The 20,236-nt window shown below is 48.3% G+C and overlaps 1 protein-coding gene across 6 annotated transcripts in view; it reads left to right on the top strand.

Moving 5' to 3' along the window:
• Positions 1-602: 602 nt before the first annotated feature.
• The window catches only part of SGSM2 (small G protein signaling modulator 2), a 59,887-nt gene continuing 40,253 nt past the window's right edge, over positions 603-20,236 (top strand). For all 6 annotated transcript variants that reach the window (XM_086624472.1, XM_086624470.1, XM_086624473.1 and 3 more), the window contains exons 1-2: positions 603-667; positions 8,553-8,628. In XM_086624472.1, coding sequence (XP_086480598.1) covers positions 611-667; positions 8,553-8,628 — 133 coding nt within the window. In that variant the 5' untranslated portion in view covers positions 603-610. The remainder of the gene's footprint in view (positions 668-8,552; positions 8,629-20,236) is intronic.

The following is a 20,236-nucleotide window of genomic DNA, read 5'->3' as shown; positions in this document are numbered from 1 at the left end:
CTCTTCTCCTGTGTGCCCCTCTTCGCCGGCACTAAGAGGTCTGTCTTGTTCTCCGTGTGGCCCGGCTCCTCCGCTCTGCCATCTTTCCGCACCGTTCCCCGGGAGCTCTCCCTCTGCCGGGATGTTCCCCTGGCTCCCTTCCCTTGCGGCCACCCCTCCCGTCGGATGTTCAGCAGTGGCTGCAGGGCTCGCTGGGAACGAGCTGCGGTGTTTTCAGCCCCCGACCGCCTCTGCCGAAGGCACGGCCCCCTCGCTCGCCGGCACCATCACTGCTTCCGAAGGAGCCGGAGCGCTCCCCGGGCGGGTCAGACCCGCTGCGAACGCCGCCCTGTGCCGGTGGAAAACGACCGGCAGATCCAACACGTGTCGCTGACCTGACGCTCCCCCCGCCCTTCCCTGCGCTCCCGGGGCGGCACCGACAGCGGGATCGGGCCCCCCCGGGCCGGGCCGGCGGGAGGGGCCGGGGCAGGCGCGGCCCCGCCCCCCGCCTGACGTCAGCGGCAGCCGCGGAAGATGGCGGCGGGGCGGCGCGGCGCGGCGCGGGCTCGGCCGGAGCCGTCGCCCCGCGGGCGGCTCTGAGCGCGGGGCCGGCCCCGCTCCGCGCTCCGCCATGAGCTGCTCGGCGGACGCCGCGAAGGAGAAGCTGCTGTGGAACGTGAAGAAGGAGGTGAGGGAGGGGGCGGGCGGCCCCCAGCCGTCCCGGGTCACCCCGGGAGGGCTCCGGGGCCGCGGGCCGCCCTGCGCGGCCTCCGCGGCGCGTCCGGGCCGGTGCCGACGGGTCGACCCCGCCGCGCGATGGGCTCGTTTGACGCTGCGGCCGGGCCGGCGGTTACGAGCTGGCCCGGGGTAAATAAAATAAATCCAGATTTAATGTTTAATTCAGTCCAGGTGGAATTAAATCCCGGTTTCCCTTCGGGAGGCGATGAATGGCAAGCGGAGGGTTTGTTCGGCTACAACCGTTTAACCCTTTCTGTGCTGCGTCCGCGGTGCGCGCGACCTTCCCTCGATGGGAAAATGAATGAATGAAGCCGCCAGCCGGCCGGGCTGCTGGGGCTGGCGTGGTGACGCTGCTCCAGGAACCTGGCGGTGGTCTGGCTGGATTTTTCCAAAGTGGAACTTGGGGAGAGGAGCTGCTTGTCTGCGGGCTCGGTGTGCCCTGAGCTGCCGCTCCCTGGGCTTGTGTTTCCCTTATTTCCAGCTCTTTACTAACTTTTCCTTAGCTGTGAGCTTTAGAGGAGAAAGGAGGGAGATGGGTGATGAGAAAGCAAGTCCTGTGATTCCCTGGGATGAATCGAGTTGGCTCCAAACGCCGGAGCCTTCGCACAAGTGTCTGCTCCTGTGGTGTCAACACCTCCGCCCTGGGAAGCGTGCGGAGCGGGGAGGAAGGCCGGGGTAACCTGGGGGCTGTTCTCCCAGGCAGCTGTGCGACAGTTCCGTGCTGGGGCAATCGGAGCTCCATCGCTGGAGCATCTGCCCTGTGCCCGGACGGGGATGGCGGCGTTGGGTCACGCTTGCGTTGGGGCTGCTGGTGCTTCTGCCTTCGCAAGGAGCGATGCTGGTACCTGGCAGGACGTGCTCGCCAGGACGGAGTTCCTGCTGTGCTTTGCCCTTGGGTGGAGAGGCTGCTTACTGCAGAGTTGGGTTCCTGCTGAGATCTGCTCCAACAGGGCATTTTTGGGGTCCTTGCCTGGGTGTAAGCATGCCTTGGTCGAAGAGCACCTTCATGAACGTGCTCCAGGTGGAAGTGGCAGCGTAATTAGTGGCCACCCCTCCCCGGTGCACCTGAGTACCGTAGTTTGCATTTTTGTGACATTGACTGTGTAACAGCTGTGTGTAGTTGCCTGTTCTTGTGCAGGAGCTAAGTGAAGATGTAATGCTTATCCATCACAGCAATCAAAAGCGTTCTTAAAAAGCTGAGTGTTGTCCTGCTTGTTTCCCTCCCTGGTCCACAGCTGGGGAAGTTAGAAGTAACCAGAGAACAGGATTCATTAAAGCTCAAGTACAAAGTTGTTGCTACAGCCAAGGTTCCTGAGCCTGAATCTGATGTCCTAATGCTTGTTAGTGCTGGAACCAGAAATATCAGCTGTTTCAGTCAGTGTAGGTTGACTGGAAGTGGTAGAGTAGGGACAGACACGTAAAGTACAATCTGTACGCAAAGCTGTAGTACCGTGTCCTAGAATGACCCAGCGGGGCACCGAGCAGGTGGTACCTACCGCTGGCTCACGTAACGCTGCGGCTCAGTGCAGCCGTGAACCTTCCTTTAGAATCACGCTGCTTTGTTTAGAAATTTTGGCTTAAAGTAGGGCCTTTGAGCCAGGATAGTGTGTGGTTTGGTTTAGAAGTGTGTGCGCTTGCTCTCCTGGCTTAATGTTTAAATGTAGAAATATATTTGAGAAATGTTTTCCAGCTCTGAAGGTTGCAATCTTGTGCTAATGTGTGAGAGTGAAAGTGAAATGGATTTTCACGATCCAAGCCAGCCCGAGCCAAGGAGAACAAGTGGTGTATAATGAAAAGAATCTGGGACTAATTTGTTTTTAAAGTCTCTAAAATGTTTTTAATTGGACTCTAGCTTTTAAATTAGTTGAGTAATGCTTCGAAGTGTCATTTGTACCTTCTATGTCATCTGCAATTTTGTTTTGTCTTTGTTTTTTTCTTCTGCAAATCCTCACAAATGCTCTTTCAGAGGATTTATTTATATTGGCTTGGTGTTTTGGGGGTTGCCCAGAGCTTTCCATCCTAAAGCAGTGCTGAGAGCTGTTTGGTGGTTGTATACTGGTAAGGTGATGGCTCTCGCCGGTGCGCCGCGCAGACGGGGGTAGGGGCCCTGCCTGTCCTGCTCACGTTAGGACACACGGTAGCAGGAGGTGGTCAGAGATTTTAATTTTCTTTTAAAGAGCCAGCGGAGCCAGCGATTGAACGCAAACCCGTCGTATACCACCCACCGGGGTATGCTGCCCTTAGGGTCGGTAACGGGCCTCTTTGGATATAATTTTCAACCTCATTTTTTTATTCTGTGTGACTTTGCACACAGCCACGTACACCTGCACGTGTGTTGTCTTGGTGGTCTTGTTTTGAAAGCTCAACTAGTCCGTGTCCATTCTCCAAGCGGTCATTCCGCTGTCCTTTAAACCCAGGCTGTTCCTCCCGTTGAATTATTTTTACGTAACCTCAGTATCTAATGGAGTCCAGAGTGAGCACATTGTGTGTTGTTTGCACCAAGCCTATTAAAATTCAGTTCTCTCTGCGAAATGTAAAATGGTTGTCTCCAAAATCACTCGGTGCTAAGGGATTTTCTATTTTATTTTTTCTCTCCCTCTCAGCAAAAACTTTTGCATTTTTCCTTTGGGAAAATTTAGTGTCGTTTGCTTTTTCTCAGATGGACTTTCAGTTCCCGCTGGTAAATACTGTGTTTTGTTGCCTCTAATAGAAAGGAGGACATGTAATGTGTTGGGAAAATTTAACTCTACCGGGATTCATGCTGAGGCTGCTTGGAAGTTCACGTTTCAAACATTTTTCTCTCTCTGCAGGGAAATCTGTTGTGACAAGTAGACTCATAAAACAGGCTTTGCTCTGGCCGTTTCTTCTACCTGCTGAAATGGAGGGTTTTGCCATTTCTGGGTTTAAACACAGCGTTCCTTCTAGCTGTGAAACGAACTGGATAACAGTAACCTTAGCAGTTTCACCCTGAAAAAATTCAGAGCCCTTTAGAAACGCAATTCCTCATCTTTCTGCTAAAGTGCAACCCCTTCTGAGCCGAAATACAGTACTTATTTAGCAGCTTGTATTTACACCTCTCAGTTCTTCATCGAGAGAGTCAGTGCAGCAGGAGCGAGGAATAAATGAGATGAACAGTAACAACACAAGCTAAAGAAGGCACAGATGCTGGGCATAAGATTTTCTCCTTTGAAAACAAAAAGCTGTGGGTTTTAACTGTGGTCCTGGTTGTTCCAGTATTTTATGGGCACTGTTCTTTGCTTCCAGTGCCGCATTGTCCCTGTGGTGCTTCTCCAGCATCCCATGGTGATGCAGGGATGGGGAAAGCGCTGCAGTCTGCATTCTGAAAGAGTGGTGCTGGTTTGAAAGGTTGTTCCTAAACCTGAAGGTTGCAGATATGTTGAAGTGTGCTGGGTCAGCTCTGGTCAGAAATCTGTCATTGTGACAGTTTAGCAAAACTGCAGTAAGACAAGTCCCAACTGTCTGTTCTCATTGGAGTGGACCAAGAACTCAACAGAGGGATGGAAGAGGGAACACCTGTGGCTCTCCCCCAGCCCTGTGCTTGTGAACAAATTAGTATATAGTCCGTGCATGTGATGTCTGTTTCTTGGTCTCTTATACCAGCAGGTTGCTGCAAAATTGGAGTTATTTCAACTTTTAAAGGTTCCTTTTCATGAAAAGTTAAAAAAAACGACATAAAGTAATTTCTCTTGTGTTTTTTGTTGGTGAAACTTACTAAATAATCCATATATTACCACTGAAGTTTGGTGTTTGCTTCTGTAAGTTTTGGCCCTTGTTGCATGTAGGAGAGAGTCAGCAGTGATCCATTACAGTGTCATGCAAACGCGTTTCAGCTTCTGTTCGAGGAGCTTGCTTGGCTTTACGTGGGTAATGCTACCACCAGGATATTCTTCATATGTCAAGACCTTTACTTGGCTAGACAGAGCTTTCCCAGCCTTGCTCTCCGACGGTTGGTGAGCTCGGTGCATGCGGGGCCAGTTGCCTTTTCCAGGGATTGCGGAATGCCCTCGGAGCCTGTCGCTGGGGCTGCCTTGGCGCAGCGCTGCTTCTGGCTCACTGCTGGGGGCTGAAGCGTGCAGAAGTCGATGCACTTGCTGCTGTTCTGCCTGCTCGTGCCACCTGGCAGGTGTAAACCAGCAGCCTGGTTACGATGAGGAGATCTGTGTTGATCTTACGCAGGAGGCAGGGAGAACAGGGGGATGTTTCCAAGGCCATGGAGGGAGCCTGTGTCCCACCTCAGCCAAACCCCTGCCGCCTCCGTCCCACCCGAGCGGGCTTCTCTCCTGGCACCTCTCTCCTGGCAGCACACAGCAGCTCAGTGGGCTTCATGGATTCCTTCACCTGTGCAGGAGGATGGGTGAATGGGGGGGGAGGGGGCCAGGCTGGTGATGTTTCTTTTAATGAGATTAATTTGCAGTTTGGTCAGGTCTGCAAGTGGGTGTCTGTGTAGGCTTGTGCTCAGAAGGCTTCATTGACAAGTGCCTCCCCAGAACAGAGAGATGCAGCAGCATAATTCCTTACAAAGAGGGCTGCACGAAATTGCAAGGGGGGGAAAAAAAAAAAGAAAAGGCTTGTGTTCCATTTGATCAGAAACATTTGATTTAGCTCCTTGCCTGGAGCATCCCTGGATTACGTGGCAGTGAGGAATGACGTGGGATAGAAGAACACACTGACTGCGTTCCAGCTTTTGAATTTCACATCTACTGTCTATGCCCTGAAAATGTTTTCTAATAACATTCACTAACTCTGCAGAAAATGTGTGACGGTTGTTCTGTGTTCGATGGTGGTTGGGAACAGCCACCGATTGCTGGTCTGTTCTGCTTGGCTCTGGAGGTCCTGCATTGAAAATGTGCTGATAGGCTGACCGTGTGGTGCTGCTGTGTAAAAGTAGGGTTGATTATTACATCCAAAACCTTTTTCTTTGCAATTTTTGATACACCTTAAATTTTTTGTTCCTAGGGCTACAAACTGAAATCTAAATAACATACTGAGCTAATAGACTAATGATTGGGGTGTGCCTGGGAAACGTGTGACAGCAGGGAATTGGCCTCGGAGCTCCAGAGCTTTGCTCCTGGTAGAGAACTCTTCTTCCTCCCTGTTGTCAGGAATTGAATCCCAGTTACTGTTCCCTGGGGAGCTGAGACTGAGGTCACAGTCTGCCGTCCCCAGTGCCTGAATTCATGCCTGGAGTCAGATGTGCATGACTTACCCTGGTGCAGCTCCCCAGTGCTTCCCCTTCTGTCCTCCTTGATGCTGGAGGCACTCAGAGGTGCTTTCTCCCTTTAATAAATCAGGCCTTTCATTTGGTAGATTAAATATAGTTTTCATCCAATGAGATCAGAACAGCTTGCAAAGGTTGGGTCGCTGTCCTTGTTTCACAGATGGGTCGGCCGAGGCACGGAGAGGAGTTGGCCTGGAGATGGTGGATGGCACTGTCTCTGGGCTTCCCTTACAAGCCGTGTTTGCCGGAACATGCGGCCTCCCGCGTGTGAAAATGCAGGTCAAGGTCTGAGCTGGCATTCAGACAGGCAGAGCTGGCAGCTGTCCTGCCCCCTTCCCTTTGCTGAGCCGTGGTCTGCCCAGGAGCTGTTGTCTGGATGATGTCAAACCTCTGGGTGAGGTTTGGAACAAGTTTTGTTGGGTTCCCACCAAGAAGAACAGACATAAAGCTTGTCAATTGACAGTGATGTGAATAAAAGTGCAAGAAGAGGATTGATTGCTGGCTAAACAGCATAATCCGGATGCTTCCCATTTGAGATCCCATCCATAAGACCTTCTCACACCTTTGCATCTTTCCTGATATCCTCTTACTCCTCCGCCTTCCACTGCTTTACTGTAAGGTCCAAAGTTCTGGTGGCCGTGTCAGAAATACCGCAGGAAAGAAACAAATTGCCTTGTTAGGAGTTTATGTTGTCAAGCCTCGGTACGTGAGCAGTGAGCCAGGTTTTATCAAGTGCAAAAGACTTGTTTCGAAGTCCTCAGATATAAAACATGTTCTACTTCCAAAGCCTCTTACACGTTTGCTTTTTTCCCCTCGCTGTGTTCTTTGCAACCCAGAGGGCTCCTGTTTGGTAAGAAGTCCAAATTCTGTAGGATCAACTCGATGCAGAATTTGGGGCGAGGAAGATGCCATGTGTTGAAAGGCTCGTGCAGCAAGTGCCGGAGCTGGAGCCGCAGGCTGCTGCCAGCCGGGCCGGGGGTGGAGGAGTGGGCACGGAGCCTCAAGATGATCAACCAGGGAGAGGCATTCTTGATTACAGCATCCAGAATTGGCCTCGCAAATGGTCTTACTGGAGGAGGAAGCTCTCCAAACAGGAGAAAGCACCTTCCTAGGCAGCTGCCCCCTCATCATCACAGCAGTGCAAGGGCAGAGCCCAGCTGTTGATCAAGCATTGTGCACCTGCAGCTTCTCCGGGCTCCGGCGCTGAGTGGGAAGGCTTAAAACCTTTGGACCTGTCAGTGCCACCGAGAAGCGGTAACCCAGCCGGCTCTGAACTGGTTATCTTGGGTACCAGATGCAGCCTAACGAGAGCCGAGTGCGCGGATCGGGGTGTCCCAGGTGCGGACCCCTGCGGCGGGCCGGTGGTCGGCGTTGCTGCACAGCCCGTGCGGCTCCGCTTGTTGGCGAAGAGCAGCGTACGGGGAGACCGTGATCGGATAATTCACTGTTTGCTGGATTCCAGGACTGCTATAAAAATTGTTTTCAAGTTTTTGTAAAAAAAAAGGTTGGAAGAAAAGAGCATCTTGTTAAACTTCTGCCACAGCAGCACTTACTTTCATGTATTGAAAGTGGTGTAGCATTTATTTAGGCAGTGTCCTGACCCCGTAATTACAGCTCACAGATGAGAGAAGCTGCAAACGATTGTGCATTCGTATCTGGAAAAGCAAGTGCTCCTTGGCCAGGAAGGAATGAGTGGCTGATAAATGAGTTGGTTGAGGCAAATGGGTTTCACCTGGCATCAGGCTGAGGAAGCCGTTGGGGTAGGAATAAGCTAGGGGGTGAATGGAGGGTAACTGCAGCCTCTCCTCAAGAGCCTGATTGCAAAATTTGTCTGTTTTCTTCCTTCATTTTTGGAAGTCAGTAATATGCAATGAATTCCCTATGGAGCTTGGCACGTCAGCCTTGAAACTGGAGAGGATCTTTGTTTTAAATCAGTGAGAAGTGTGAGAAATAAAATTTTATTTGCTGTAATTGTTAATTTGTGTCTAGAAGTGAAAACTAAGGCACTGTCTTCTCTGCAGGCGCTATATTGTGTAGGGTCTGGTGCAGTGGAGCTGTGAGACCATCGTCTGTAATTACTGTGGCACGTAAAGTCCCCAAACCGGAGCAAGGTGGTTGCAAACCTCTCTTGGGATGTATGCCTGTGTAGCTCAGGGCTTCTTTGTGCTCGAAAAAGAACAGAATGCCACAAGTGGAAAGAGGACATGGCAATATTTAATCTCGTTTCATGAGCAGAAGTAACTATGTGCAGGAAGGCCAAAGATGAATCATATAAAAAGTTTTGAACAGCCCTTTTGGAACTTCTGCTGAAGGAGTTCTCCAGAGGGCACTCTGAAATAATCCAGCCTTCTGTAGGGGCACACCCCAAATAGACTGGTCCTTGTTCTACCTTGTTCTTTCCCTCATCCCCTGAAAAGCTGCTCAGTTTTGACCTTCCTGTCCCTCCTTAAATGCTTTTGTCCTTCCTTCCCTGCCAAGAGTAGCTTGTGTGAGTTGTTTGTCTCCTGGTGATGGGGAAAGGGCAAGCAAAGGTTGAAACTGAAACTCCCAAGTGCTGTGCTGGTATCTTACAATCACTTTTCTTCCTTTATTTTAGGTAAAGCAGATCATGGAAGAAGCTGTCACCCGGAAATTTGTACATGAAGACAGCAGTCACATCATCGCCTTGTGTGGTAAATGACACAAAAGAGCTAACACTACATAATCTTACTTTTCCTGTAGAAATGTGTTTTCTCTGCTGGTAATTGAAATCTCTGCAGGGATTAAAATCTTAGAAATCATGGAGTTCAGGCCCTTGTCACCTTTTCTTTGCATTTGCTGCATCTGTGTGTACATTACAGATAAGAAAGTAACTTATTAAAATGGCATTATGCAAAATAAGGTGATTACCAAAATAAGTAAAAGTACCAAAATAAGTACCAAGCCAAAACAACAAGGTGATTTACTAGGAAACAATAGTAGGTTAAAAAAAATCTGTATTTGGAGATAAGATACAACCCAAAGAAGAACTGCTAAAGAACGATGTTTTCGCAGTCATAGGTTAAAATCTGGCAGCTGCCTTCTGGCTGCAGGTACTTTGTTCTCTAAGTTGTCTCAATGTAATCGAAGAATAAGGTGTCTCATTTTGAGTATAGGTGACAGAATCCAGCCAAAAAAATTGCCTTTTTTAAAAGAGGAATGGAAATCTCAGTGATTTTTCTAGCCAGCATCATGCCACTGGCTAATGGGCGTGTTTCAGATCCTCACGCCGCTTCTCTGCTCTCCCCTTCTCTGTGACATAAATGGTGTGTTTGGGAGACTGAGGTCCAGGCTCTGGCGTTGCGGGCGTTCCTGTGTGTTCTTTAATGTGACCAGTGAGCCATTCTGTTGGTGACTTTTCCTCACAACTGTATTTTGGAAGTTGCGTTACCAAAAATTAGCAAGAAAATAAAATTTCTTTGCAGATAACGTCATGTGTACCAAGGGCAGCTGGTGTTTCAGAACTCTGAATAGGGAGAAGTCTGAACAAGTTCTAAAATTTGGTGGTGATTTGCCTGGTCCCTGCAGACTCTAGTCTGATGCGTGTGTTGTGATGGTGGAGTGAAGCAGACCCTGTGTAGGTGCAGGGATAAAGGATGGTCCAACGCTGGGCTCTCAGTAGAGGTCAGCTCCCAAGAGGTCATACCACGTGCGCCTCATTCCGTGCCTGAGGAGGAACTGTTGAATGCCCATCCAGCAGTTCTGTAATCCAGCCCGTCATTTACTAGGGCAAATAACAAATTAACACTATTCATCAGACTTTGGTGTGTGGAGAAACATCACAGCAAGATGCTGCTGAGAATCGGATCTATGTACAATCGTAAACATGTATGTTGGCTGGGGAATTCTTGGCCACGTTCTCTCCATGCTTCAAATTGAAGACTTAACTGGGAGTGATGCTGAGAATGACTGGAGAACAGCCATCATCTAAACACTTGTGGATTTCACAGAACGGAGCATTTGCAGCCCAGCATACCCAGTTATGTGTTGATGACAGTAGAGAGGTTGAGAAGGGTGGAAGTTAGATGGGCTTTGGAGATAAGTGGACTGTTACTGAAGGCAAAATTCAGAGAAAAGTAACCTTTTCCTGTTGCAGCATTGAAATTCCAACTTGCTGGCTGCGTGTGGTTTTTATGTATGCAAAGCTCATCTTACACCAGCCTGCTGCTGTTTCCAAGTTGTCTTTTACTTACAGCTTAGGAGAATTTATTCATCTGTACATGTTCGGTGTAGGAGTGCAAGGTTCAGCCATGTTCTCTGGCGAACGTTTTACTGCTGCTGCTATAGACTGTGGCCATTTCCTCCGTTTATGTTGTGGTTACCTTAAATATTCCCCTTGTAGCTACTGTATGTTTGTACCATACAGAGGAGAAGAAGTAACTGAGGAAAACGGTCCCAAGGTAGGAGCAGGTGAGGGAACCCCGAGCCTGTGCCCGTGCTGCGGGCTGCCTGTTCCATCCGGAGAGCTCCAGCGTTGTGTGTCCGTCCTCTTCTCTTCGAAATCGTGTTCTCCGAGATGTGCTGCAGTGCTGATGCAAGGGGTGGAGGGGCGGCAGCTATTTCTGTTAGAATATACTCGGCCAAAATTAGCAATACTGTAAAATCTTCTTAATATTTCTCCCTTCCTCCCGCTGTCATTCCAGTTGGTTTTGTGTTCTGAATTCTGTAGGGTCTGAAGAACTAATAACTCTCCATGAGCTGCCTGGTTATTGCCCAGCAATCCTACCTCTCCCGAGGACGGGTTCCAACCTGCAGCTGCTTTGAATGTGGGACTTGATTAACTCAAGAGCAGAAGCAGGTGAAGCCGAGTGTTCTGCTCCCACTTCAGCTGATTGAACGGGGAGATGGTTTCCAGTAGGTTTGGCTAACGGCCCCTGGCTGGGGCTCTCCCTTGTGTGCCGTTCTCCTCCCTCCCCCACTACGGTTTCATGTGCCTCTTCAAGAGGTTTTTCCCTTCCATTTAAAATTAGATTGGCTCCGTGCATGAGTCACTTTCAGTGAATCTCTGTTACAAATATAGAATTCTTGTGAATCATTTTACTCTCCTGCAAGGCTGAGTTTAGCAAGAGTCTCTTAAATACTTGGTAGTTGATTTTCAGGGCCTGTCTGCATGTAAGTGAAAATTTCCCAGCTCTTCAAGGTCCGAAATGGCTGAAGGTGCCAGTTAAGTAGTGTGTGCCACTTCTCCCACAGCCTCAGGTGCCTCCCTGTTACGGTACACGGGGTTTGTACGGACAGAAACTCCAAGGCTGAGATGGCAGACTCCGTGCTCACTGCTCAGCCCCGTGCTGGGCTGTGGCATCTCTGGACAGAGCTCAGGTGCCCCATCTGCTAACCAGAAGGAAGGTTTTCATGTAAGATTACTGCACCTGAACGAGTTTCCTCAGAGTCTGAGTAGCCCTTGAAATGTGTCTCCATGGTCCTGGATTCAATCCATAGGATGCTGTTGAACAGAAGAGCAGCTGATGTTGTGTAGGGTTCATTTGCAAGTCCAGAGGAGCTGGTATGGGATTCGGCTCTATGGAGATCCGTTGGCATCCCGTGGGCTGGAGGGTCCCTTTCCTGCCCCGAGGTCGCCCTAAGCAGGCCACAGATAATATGTGTATTGAGATAGGAGAGAGTGTGGGCACTGCCTGTCTGAGCTGCTGAGCACAGAGGATGAAGCAGCGAGGTCACCTTTGGAAGCTCCTGAAGGAAATGCCATTGCCAGACCCGGGGCAGCTCGTGCCACCCTTGCTGGTCCCTGGAGGAGTAATGCCTCCATGTGGGTCACCTCTGCTCATCTAGTGGGACAGGTTAGTTGTGACCACAGTGACTCTGCTCGTAATCGATGGTCTTCACGTGTGTGACCTCAGAGAAGGAAAACAGCGCTGGCACTTGTGTCCTCGTGGGGACGCAGCGAGCGCAGGTGTGTTTGTGTTTGTTCTCGGCCCTTCGTGGCCCCTCATCCTCTCCGATTTACAGCAGGTCTGGCGCCGTGATTCGGAGCTGGGGCTGTCCGGTTTGGGCTCTGTGCAGGGTGGCTCGTGTGCCGTGTTGGGACAAAAATTCCTGGTTTCTCTGGGCTGCAGGTTGCTGTTGAGAGAATTCCACTGGTGATGTGTTTCCAATCCCAGTGTAACGAAATGACGGAAGCTCTGTGGATATTCGTAGCATCTTTAGTGGACGGGCGTTTCTGTTAGAAACTGGATGTGGATGTTTTCAGCTGGGTTATCTGGTGCCGTTTCCGTGGTAACGGCGGCTGACACGCCATGACGTACGGCCCGTGCGCTCGTTCGCCGTGTGCCATCTCCGTCCGCCGGGAGAACACCGTCGCGCTCTGCCTCCTTCCTCTCACCACCTTCCCCAGAGTTCTCACGGCTGGTCGTGTTCTTGCCAGGAATACCAGCCCTTCCCAGCTTTTACTCTTCCGAGGGAAAGGGGGAAGAAAAAGGAAGGAAGCTTTTCCTCTGTCTGTCTCTGCAGTTACCTGATGTCTATTTTCCAGGAATCAGGAAGCAGTTTTCCAGCTCACTGTGCTGCACTTACTGTGTTTGTCCGAAAACTACCTGCAGCTTTGCTGAGCCGCCTTCTGCGCGGCCGCCCATCTTTAGCTCAGACAGTAACGTGCTGCTGTAAGCAAAGAGTTAAAAACGTGTTTAAATCAGCTTCATGCAGCACACGGAACGGAACGTGCCTTCTTCCGAACGGATCCCGGACACGGTTACCCGAACGTTGTTCCATGTGTCCTTACGGGCATGTAGCTCACGTCACGATCTCGCAGGACTGATTCCCTCTGAGCAGTCTCTTTTATGTGTCCAGACAAGATCTTTCATTAAGTCACTTTTTAATACTTCTTCTCTTTTCCCTCTTTCATCTAAAAAAAAGTAATGATGTCACAGAAGGTTTCACAGAAGCTAGAAATGCTCCGGATGAGGATATATCCAGATGTACAAAGCCAATTCAAACTGTGCTTAGTAACACTTTTTATCGTGTCCAAAAAAAACCCCAAACCCAGCATTTCAGACACTTTCAATCTCATCTTTGAAACCAGCGTTTTGGTGTTTTTCAGAGCTGTCTCGTTGCCGGTGGCTGTGTCTAATGCGTGTGACGAGCTCTGTTGCCCGCCCTGCTCAGCCGGGTGGCCCTGCGGGACGGGGCGGCCGAGAACGCGTCACGGAGCTGGTGCCTCCAGCAGGGCACGGGCAGGGGCTTCTGCCCAGTTGGCGAGGTCCGCATGCCTCCGGCGGCACTGGAGAAGAGAGACTTTGGGAAAGGCTTCTGCAGCCTTATGTTCCTTCTCTGCCGTTCGTCCAAATGATTCCGTCCATGCCGGAGCAGGCGGTCGGGCTCTGTTCGCCGCAGCAGCGTGGGTCAGCGGGAGGTTTGTTCGGTGCATTTCACGTTTTGCTTGTTTGCTCGTGCACAGAGCTGCCCTCACTGCCCCGACTGCTCCAACGGGCGCTCCCGTTGTGTGCGTTGTCACTGGAGGAGGAAAAAGGAAAGGGGGTGTGTGGGGACCCTTCTCTTGGAAACGACACAGCAAGCCGTGCACAGGGTGCCTGCTTGATGCTTGATGAACGGTTGTGTTGCCAGAAGGACACTGCTCTTGTAATAACAGTAATTAAATGTAGAGTATACTTTTAATGTCTTGTTTTATCTTTTGTAAATTGATAACTACTCTGAAAACAAACTTTGTCCGGACAGCATCTCCCTCAGTGAAGTTAACAGCATATTGTTCTGTTTGGTGTAATTATCACTTACGTGTAGCGAGGATGCTGACAAATAAAAACTGGGATTGCACAAAACGTTCAACGTTCACCGTGTGTTTGATTTAAAGGAAATGTGAACTTCAAATTGACTGGTAATTAAATTATTGTTCATGGGAGTTGACTGTGCTTGCCCTGGTTTATAATTTAAAGGTATTTTTGTATTGTTTGAAATGAGTCTTAGTAGTTTGTTTTCTTTGAGTAAATATTTTGAGTGCATTAAATGAAATAGCCTTGAATTCTTATGCTGTAAAATAATTGCCAGAGACTTCAGGTGGATTGTTGAGAGCTGGAGTGACTGTGCCATAATCAAAACGTGCATTGTTTCGGTGTAAATCCAGCGTGCCTGCCTGTCGAAGCGAATGTGGTTACTGCATTTTAGGGGAAGGTTAGCAGTAAACTTGAGTAAAAATGGTGACTTGGGCACTGTCAAACATGCAGAACTTGACTTTTCAATGAGGTTTTTATTCAAATTAGGGAAGGGATGAACTGCGCGAGGAGCATTTTTTGACCTGAATAATAAATCTGCTGCCAGTAATTAAACCCATTAATTAAAACATACAGAATCCCTTTGTGGTTGAACTGAAAAGGCCAGTTCTGATTTTGAGCCGTAGGATGGTGTTTAATGTTGCCCTTGAGGTTCCTTTGAACCTTCTTTGAGGACTGCAGGTTTGCCTCGCACGTGTTCCTCGGAGTGAGAATGGTGACAGAGTTGGGGGTTTCCATCACTGTCCCTGGGAATTGCGCCACCAGACCTCCCTGGGGGCCCGTCCGGGTTTGCACTGGAGCTGTGCTGGGAAGTGGGTGGGATTATGGCCAGGACATCGCCCGTGTCTGCTCCGTTCCCTCCGCATCAGCGGCTGGTGTTGACTTTTCTTCGGAGCCGCTGACGCTGGAGGAAGCATGGTGGCCGCAGCGGTCACCTCCCTCGTAGCCGTGCGTGGTGCGTGCCTGGTGAGCCTCGGAGCCACAGCCATCGGTGTGATGCCACTGGGATGGCCCTCATCTCTTGGGATGTTCCTCCTTAGAGTGTTATGGGCACTGTGTGTAAAATATTTATATGTATATTTTATGGTGGCAGCCAAATTTCTTCTTTTACCTGGGTGGTGGTGGAGAAGGAGTTGGACAGAGGAAGCTCTGTTCGGGGTGCTGCAGCAAGCGGCTTTATGTGCTTTATTTTATTTGCACCACCTGATTTGAAGCTCTCGGGACGCCCGGTCTGGTTAACCCTCTGCCTGCCAGCGGCAGTGCCAGTCTGCTCCAGTGTCTGAACTTGGACTCAGGTCAGCCGGGAGTAGACCGCAGGTTCGGATTTGATGTTTCATGCAGCTTTCTCTGGTTTTATTGTGCTACTGCAATTTTTTGTTGGCAAGGAAGGGAAGACCTGTAGATCCAAGCGCCTCCCTGAATTGCGTCCTGTATTCCGGTTGATACCGAGATGTTGATGTGAGTGTGACCTACCTACTTGTAAACTAGAAAGCAAAGAGACTGAACTCAAATTCTGTAAGGCACTGAAGCTTTTCCATCAAAGAAAACAGCAAAACTCTTATCTTCTTTTTGTTTTTTTGATACTTTGGGTATGTTTTTTGATATACTTCGGATACTTGACGCGTGCTGTTTCTTCCCGTTTTGAGTTATTAATGTAACTTGGTTTACCCCCAGTGCAGGTTACAGTCCTTCGCTTCAGAGGCATTTGGAAGTCTTTCTTTTTCCCTTACCTAAGTGTCATTTAATTATCTTTGCCTTCCAAATCCGATCTAAAGCTGTGTTTTATCTAGACCAGACTTACAGCCAGAAACGTTTTTCTCCTCTAAAACCCAGTTATTTTTTTACTTCTGAATGTTAAGTAACCGCTCTATCTTGATAGATTTGTTGAGAATGCTCGCTGCAAAACCTGCAGTTCCACGTGCTGCTCCATTCCAGACTTGGCATGCAGAGTCGAGGAGCAGAGAGCCTCTCCTTTGGGAGCAGCCTGGGGAGCTTGGCTCGCTCAGCCTGGGAGACGAGCCGATCCCCGTGATCGAGCTGCCTTAACCTCGGGTTTTGTTGTTTCCATTTCCATTATGCTTATTGCTTTTCTTCTCTTATTAACTAATGAAAATTACTTTTTTTTTTCTGGGTAATGCTATGTTTAAATATCACAGATCTGAAAAAAGAAAGACAAAATCAATGTCATCATCTGTCCAGTAATGCATCGGGAAAGGTAATGCAGTTTGACTGCAGAGCTGGATCTGAATATTAATTGCAGGTGTTTACACATTATCTGTGACTCCATTGAGTCATGCCTGCAGCCCTTTAAACAGAAGGATGTGGTCACTGTGCTGGGGGGAGCTTATGATGGAATGAATTCACGTTAGTAAGCAGTCCTTGGAGCCCTGTCAGCTGACATCTGCCATCCCAAATTTCTTCTTTTACCTGGATGACTTCCAGGTCTATAGGCATGATGCGCTGGGCGATAGGTGAATGTTATCATACCACTTGTTCTCCGTATGTTTTCTCTCATACACTCCTCTAAGATGTGAAGAAGCTCCTTCAGGTTCCCTGCGTTTCCTTTGGTGCCGCGAGACTGGAATGTGTTCTTGACTTGGGACAGGTTGTGTTACGTCTGAGCTGGACTCCGTGCTGAGGATGAAGGTGGCTGCGTCTGTGAAGTACTCCTCAGCTGGTATTCCTGTTCCTTTTCAGGTAGAGCAGTGTGAACACCCTGGTTTGTGTCTCTCAACCTGCGTGCCTACTACACGCCATCTGCCAGCGTTCCCCGTCAGGATACTCACGTACTCGGTGGACTTGATGCCAGTGATATTATCCTGCGTGGTGGTTCTGAGGATGGGAGAAGGGAAGTCCTGTCACGTTTATTTCAGAGACTTTGAAGAGTGTGGGTTTTACATCTCGTTCAAAGGAGTTGCTGACCTGGTGCAATAAGTATCTTTGAGCTGTTTATGCCCCGTTTGTCTTATCGGGGTGTATCTCATGTGCTTTTGCTTTCAAGCTCCAGAAGAGTCTGCGTACATCAGGGTGGCACAAGCATTTATTGTTCTCTGAAGCGAAGCGGAGGAAAACGGTCGCACACAAGTGCTTTTGAAGCAGCTGTGCTTTGGGCTTTGATTCCACACTTGAGAGGAGACCCAGTGTGGAGGTCCCATATCCATCCATCGCAGTTTCCTTTCATGCAGTCCTGGGGCACCTGGGCTTGGGTAATTGTCAGCGTAAGGTGCTTCCTACTCGGAAAATAAGCAGAGGGAAGTGTTGGTTGGAATAGCTCTGTATCAGTCAGTATCTGTTCCCGGTGAAAGGACTGGCAAATTCTGAGAAACAGAATGGTTCTTGGGTCCTGGTAACATTTTAAAACCAATTCGGTGTGTAACATGATTGCAGTTAGTCTGCAGAACGCTTACTAAGATTGGACTTTCTGTCAAACAATTTAACAGTTATTTCCCAGCTTTAATTAAGTGTTGTCACAGCTTCCTAAAGCAGATGAGTACTCCATTCATTTTGGAGGTAGCAGACAATAGGAAAGCAGTTGTGTGGCTGGATTTTCTGGACCCACATGCATAGTCTGAGATCAGGTAAGTGCTGAAGTTTCAAGGTCTGCAAACGTTTGCAGGAATACAATCAAGTAGCTTCAACTGAAATCACGGAGGTGTCTTTGTTAAAGCTGGCAGTGGAAAACCAGGAAACCTGTGAATGTGGCTGGTGGCTCCTCAAGACCAAATCCGTGGGTGTTTCGGGGACAGACAGCGTGTCCGAGTTGCAGGAGTGCCTGGTAGTGCTGGTTAGGAGTCTAAGCTGCTACCGTACATAAGGGTTAACCACAACAGTGTGGTTAGTTGTGAGACTGTTTTCTTCACTGGTCTTATGATGAACTTGTTATCCCATTTTGCACAAAGTTAATTGCGTTTGAAAGAGAAGATCTAATTAGGAACCAATGACTGCATGATGCTGGAGCTCGTGTTCTGTTTTGCCTCGTTCGGGACCTGAAATCCCAGCAATTATCAGAGTCACCAAACGTCACGATTGCCAGCCCCAAGCAATGAAAAATCATGAGTCAGAAATCTTTTCCTTCGTGGCCCTAAATTACAAGACTGGATTAAAGTTCATGGCAGGAAAACAAAATCAACTGAGGAATAGAAATGTGTTTCTTAAGTACATTTCTTGTCCAGAGATTCGTATCCAGTGGCATGCTTCAAGATGGTAAAGCTTTCAGAAGAATATCAAATATCCACAGAGTTCAGTAAAATCATTAAAGGCCACAGTGTGGGAAACTCTTCTTTGTTTATTTTTCAGGTGAGAAATAAGTTCCTGGTAGAAGCCCTTGTTCCTATCAGTCTGAGCTGGAGTTAGAGCCTTCCAGTTCCTCTGAGAGTCAGCCCCGCCGGGAAGTGATGCCGGATGCTTTGGGCTTTTTAGGTGGTTGCCTTGAGCAATACCCACGTAGCACGGTGCTCCTAGGGTCTGACACAAAAAGTAAGAATTCAGTTTCTTCTCTTTCTTAGTTTCTTAGCTCACAGAAATGTGGCTTATGTAGAAACAGAGGTAAATAACCATTGTCCAACCAGACATTTTAATGTTTTAATTCTTTTGGCTTTCTACCATCGGCATTGATGTTTTTAAAAATTGCTATGGAAGTGCAGGTCTCATAAACAAAATGTGAGCCTCCCTGTGTTCCTACTCCTATTTGGAAAACAAATGAAACATTTTCAGCGGTGAATAACGCTTATAAAATAGTTTACAGAGGTTTTACCTCATTTCATAAACACATTAGCCCAAAGAGAGTAGCAGAGATGGTCATAATTGGAGGGAAGCAAATATTTTCTCACACAAATTTAAAAGCTTTTGATTGTGCTCCAGAGATGACTGCTTTAAAGTAATGAGTGGCATGCTGTAGAGGAGGGGGAAAAAAAAGAGTGAATATTAGCTGTGATGTGAAGTCAAACAGGTTTTGAACTGCACGTGGTTTTAGTTTGAGAAGTGAAATGTACACTCTCATGCTTTTTAGAGCACTCTGCTAAACATTTTGCTTTAGTCCTGGGCCATCAGATTGGATCGTACTCAATTATTTAGAAAAACCTCAGTAATTTTGATTTAGTCTTAATAGTGTTTAATGGAAACACTTCAATTTTCTGAAGAGTATTTGCTGTTTGGTTTTTCTCTCTTCTATAAAATGCACAAAGCAGTACAGTTTGGACAAAGGAGCAAATTTGGATACGTCCTCTGCAGTCATTTGCATCTTAGTCGGTGTGCAGGTACAGCTGGTATCTCATCTGCTCAGGATGCGTTTCTCAATGACAGAGCATGCTGTAGCTTGGTAAGAAAATTGGTTTCAAACTGGGCAGATCTGTGGTTAGCTAGGTAAAGCAACAGTAGCTGGAGATGGTGAGCATCTGGTTGCTGCTTTATCATACTCCTCCTTTCACTTGTTCTTATTTTCTTCAGCCTCATGAATTCTATTCCCTGTGCACAGTTTCCATGAAAACAGGGTATTTAGCTGTGGTGTTTCTTCCTGTCTAAGGGAAATTTCATCTGCTAAATAAACCACATAAATAACCCTTCCACAGGCCTTCTTTTCTCTGCTTACCACCCTTCCAGCCCCATCCCTGGAGCTCTTTTATTTCACACTCCATTAAGTCACATCAAGATTTTCATAAAGGCAAAAAAGGAGAAAACTGAAGTTGTTCACCTGACCCTGCAAAAAGTAGCCTTGTTGAAATCATAAAACCGTGACGTTTTTCAAAGCTTGTTGGGTACCATGATTATTTGGGCTGTAAATCAATAATATATCTGCACTTAATTAAATTCAGTGGTAGATACTGCAGGGGATGTTCCTCAAGACTGGCTGAAGTTAATGAATTTTTAGATGGCTGCTGTCAGCTGAACGATACAAGAGAATTGCCTGAGCTGTGTCGGTTTATTGCACGCGCAGTGCTGCTCTTCCAGTCTGTACGTAACGAATATCTGCGCTTTTCCGCGGTCGGTTTTGGGGTGTATTTGCTGTTGTGAGCACAGCCGCAGTCGGCAGGCTGCGGGTCAGGCTGTGCCCTGCTCAGGAGGCTCGCCGTGGTTGTTTATCCGTGTATGCACGTAAAAGTGTGTGTGTGTGTGTACAGAGTACCTGTTGGTGCACAAACCTACCCCTTGATGTCTTTCTGATGTTATCGGTTCCTCCAGAAACAGCTAAATCTTCATCTCTTTTGATGTCTTTTAAGAGTCAGATTCCAAAAAGAGAAAAAGGGTTCGTTTCCTTTAAAACAGGTAAATAACTTCATTTTCCTGTCTCAAAGGTGGTTCTATCTATAACCCCTAAAATGTTTTGTGTGTTACATTTTTAGGCAGCAATCTGAGCTCTGTGTTCTGCAGTTTGCAAGTCCTGGGGGATTACCTGGTTTTGATTTCTTACAAACAAAGAAGAGTGGGTTTGCAGAAACCTGGTCTGCCCAACCCTCCAGCTCTCTTCTCCCCAAATAGTTCTCTGTCCAGGTTATTTTTCCCGCCCCGCAGCTCTGCCGTGCGTTTCGAT

Source organism: Tauraco erythrolophus, chromosome 21, assembly GCF_009769465.1.
Source record: "Tauraco erythrolophus isolate bTauEry1 chromosome 21, bTauEry1.pri, whole genome shotgun sequence".
In the NCBI taxonomy this organism is placed as follows: Eukaryota; Metazoa; Chordata; class Aves; order Musophagiformes; family Musophagidae; genus Tauraco; species Tauraco erythrolophus.
This window is presented reverse-complemented; position numbering and strand designations above follow the sequence as displayed.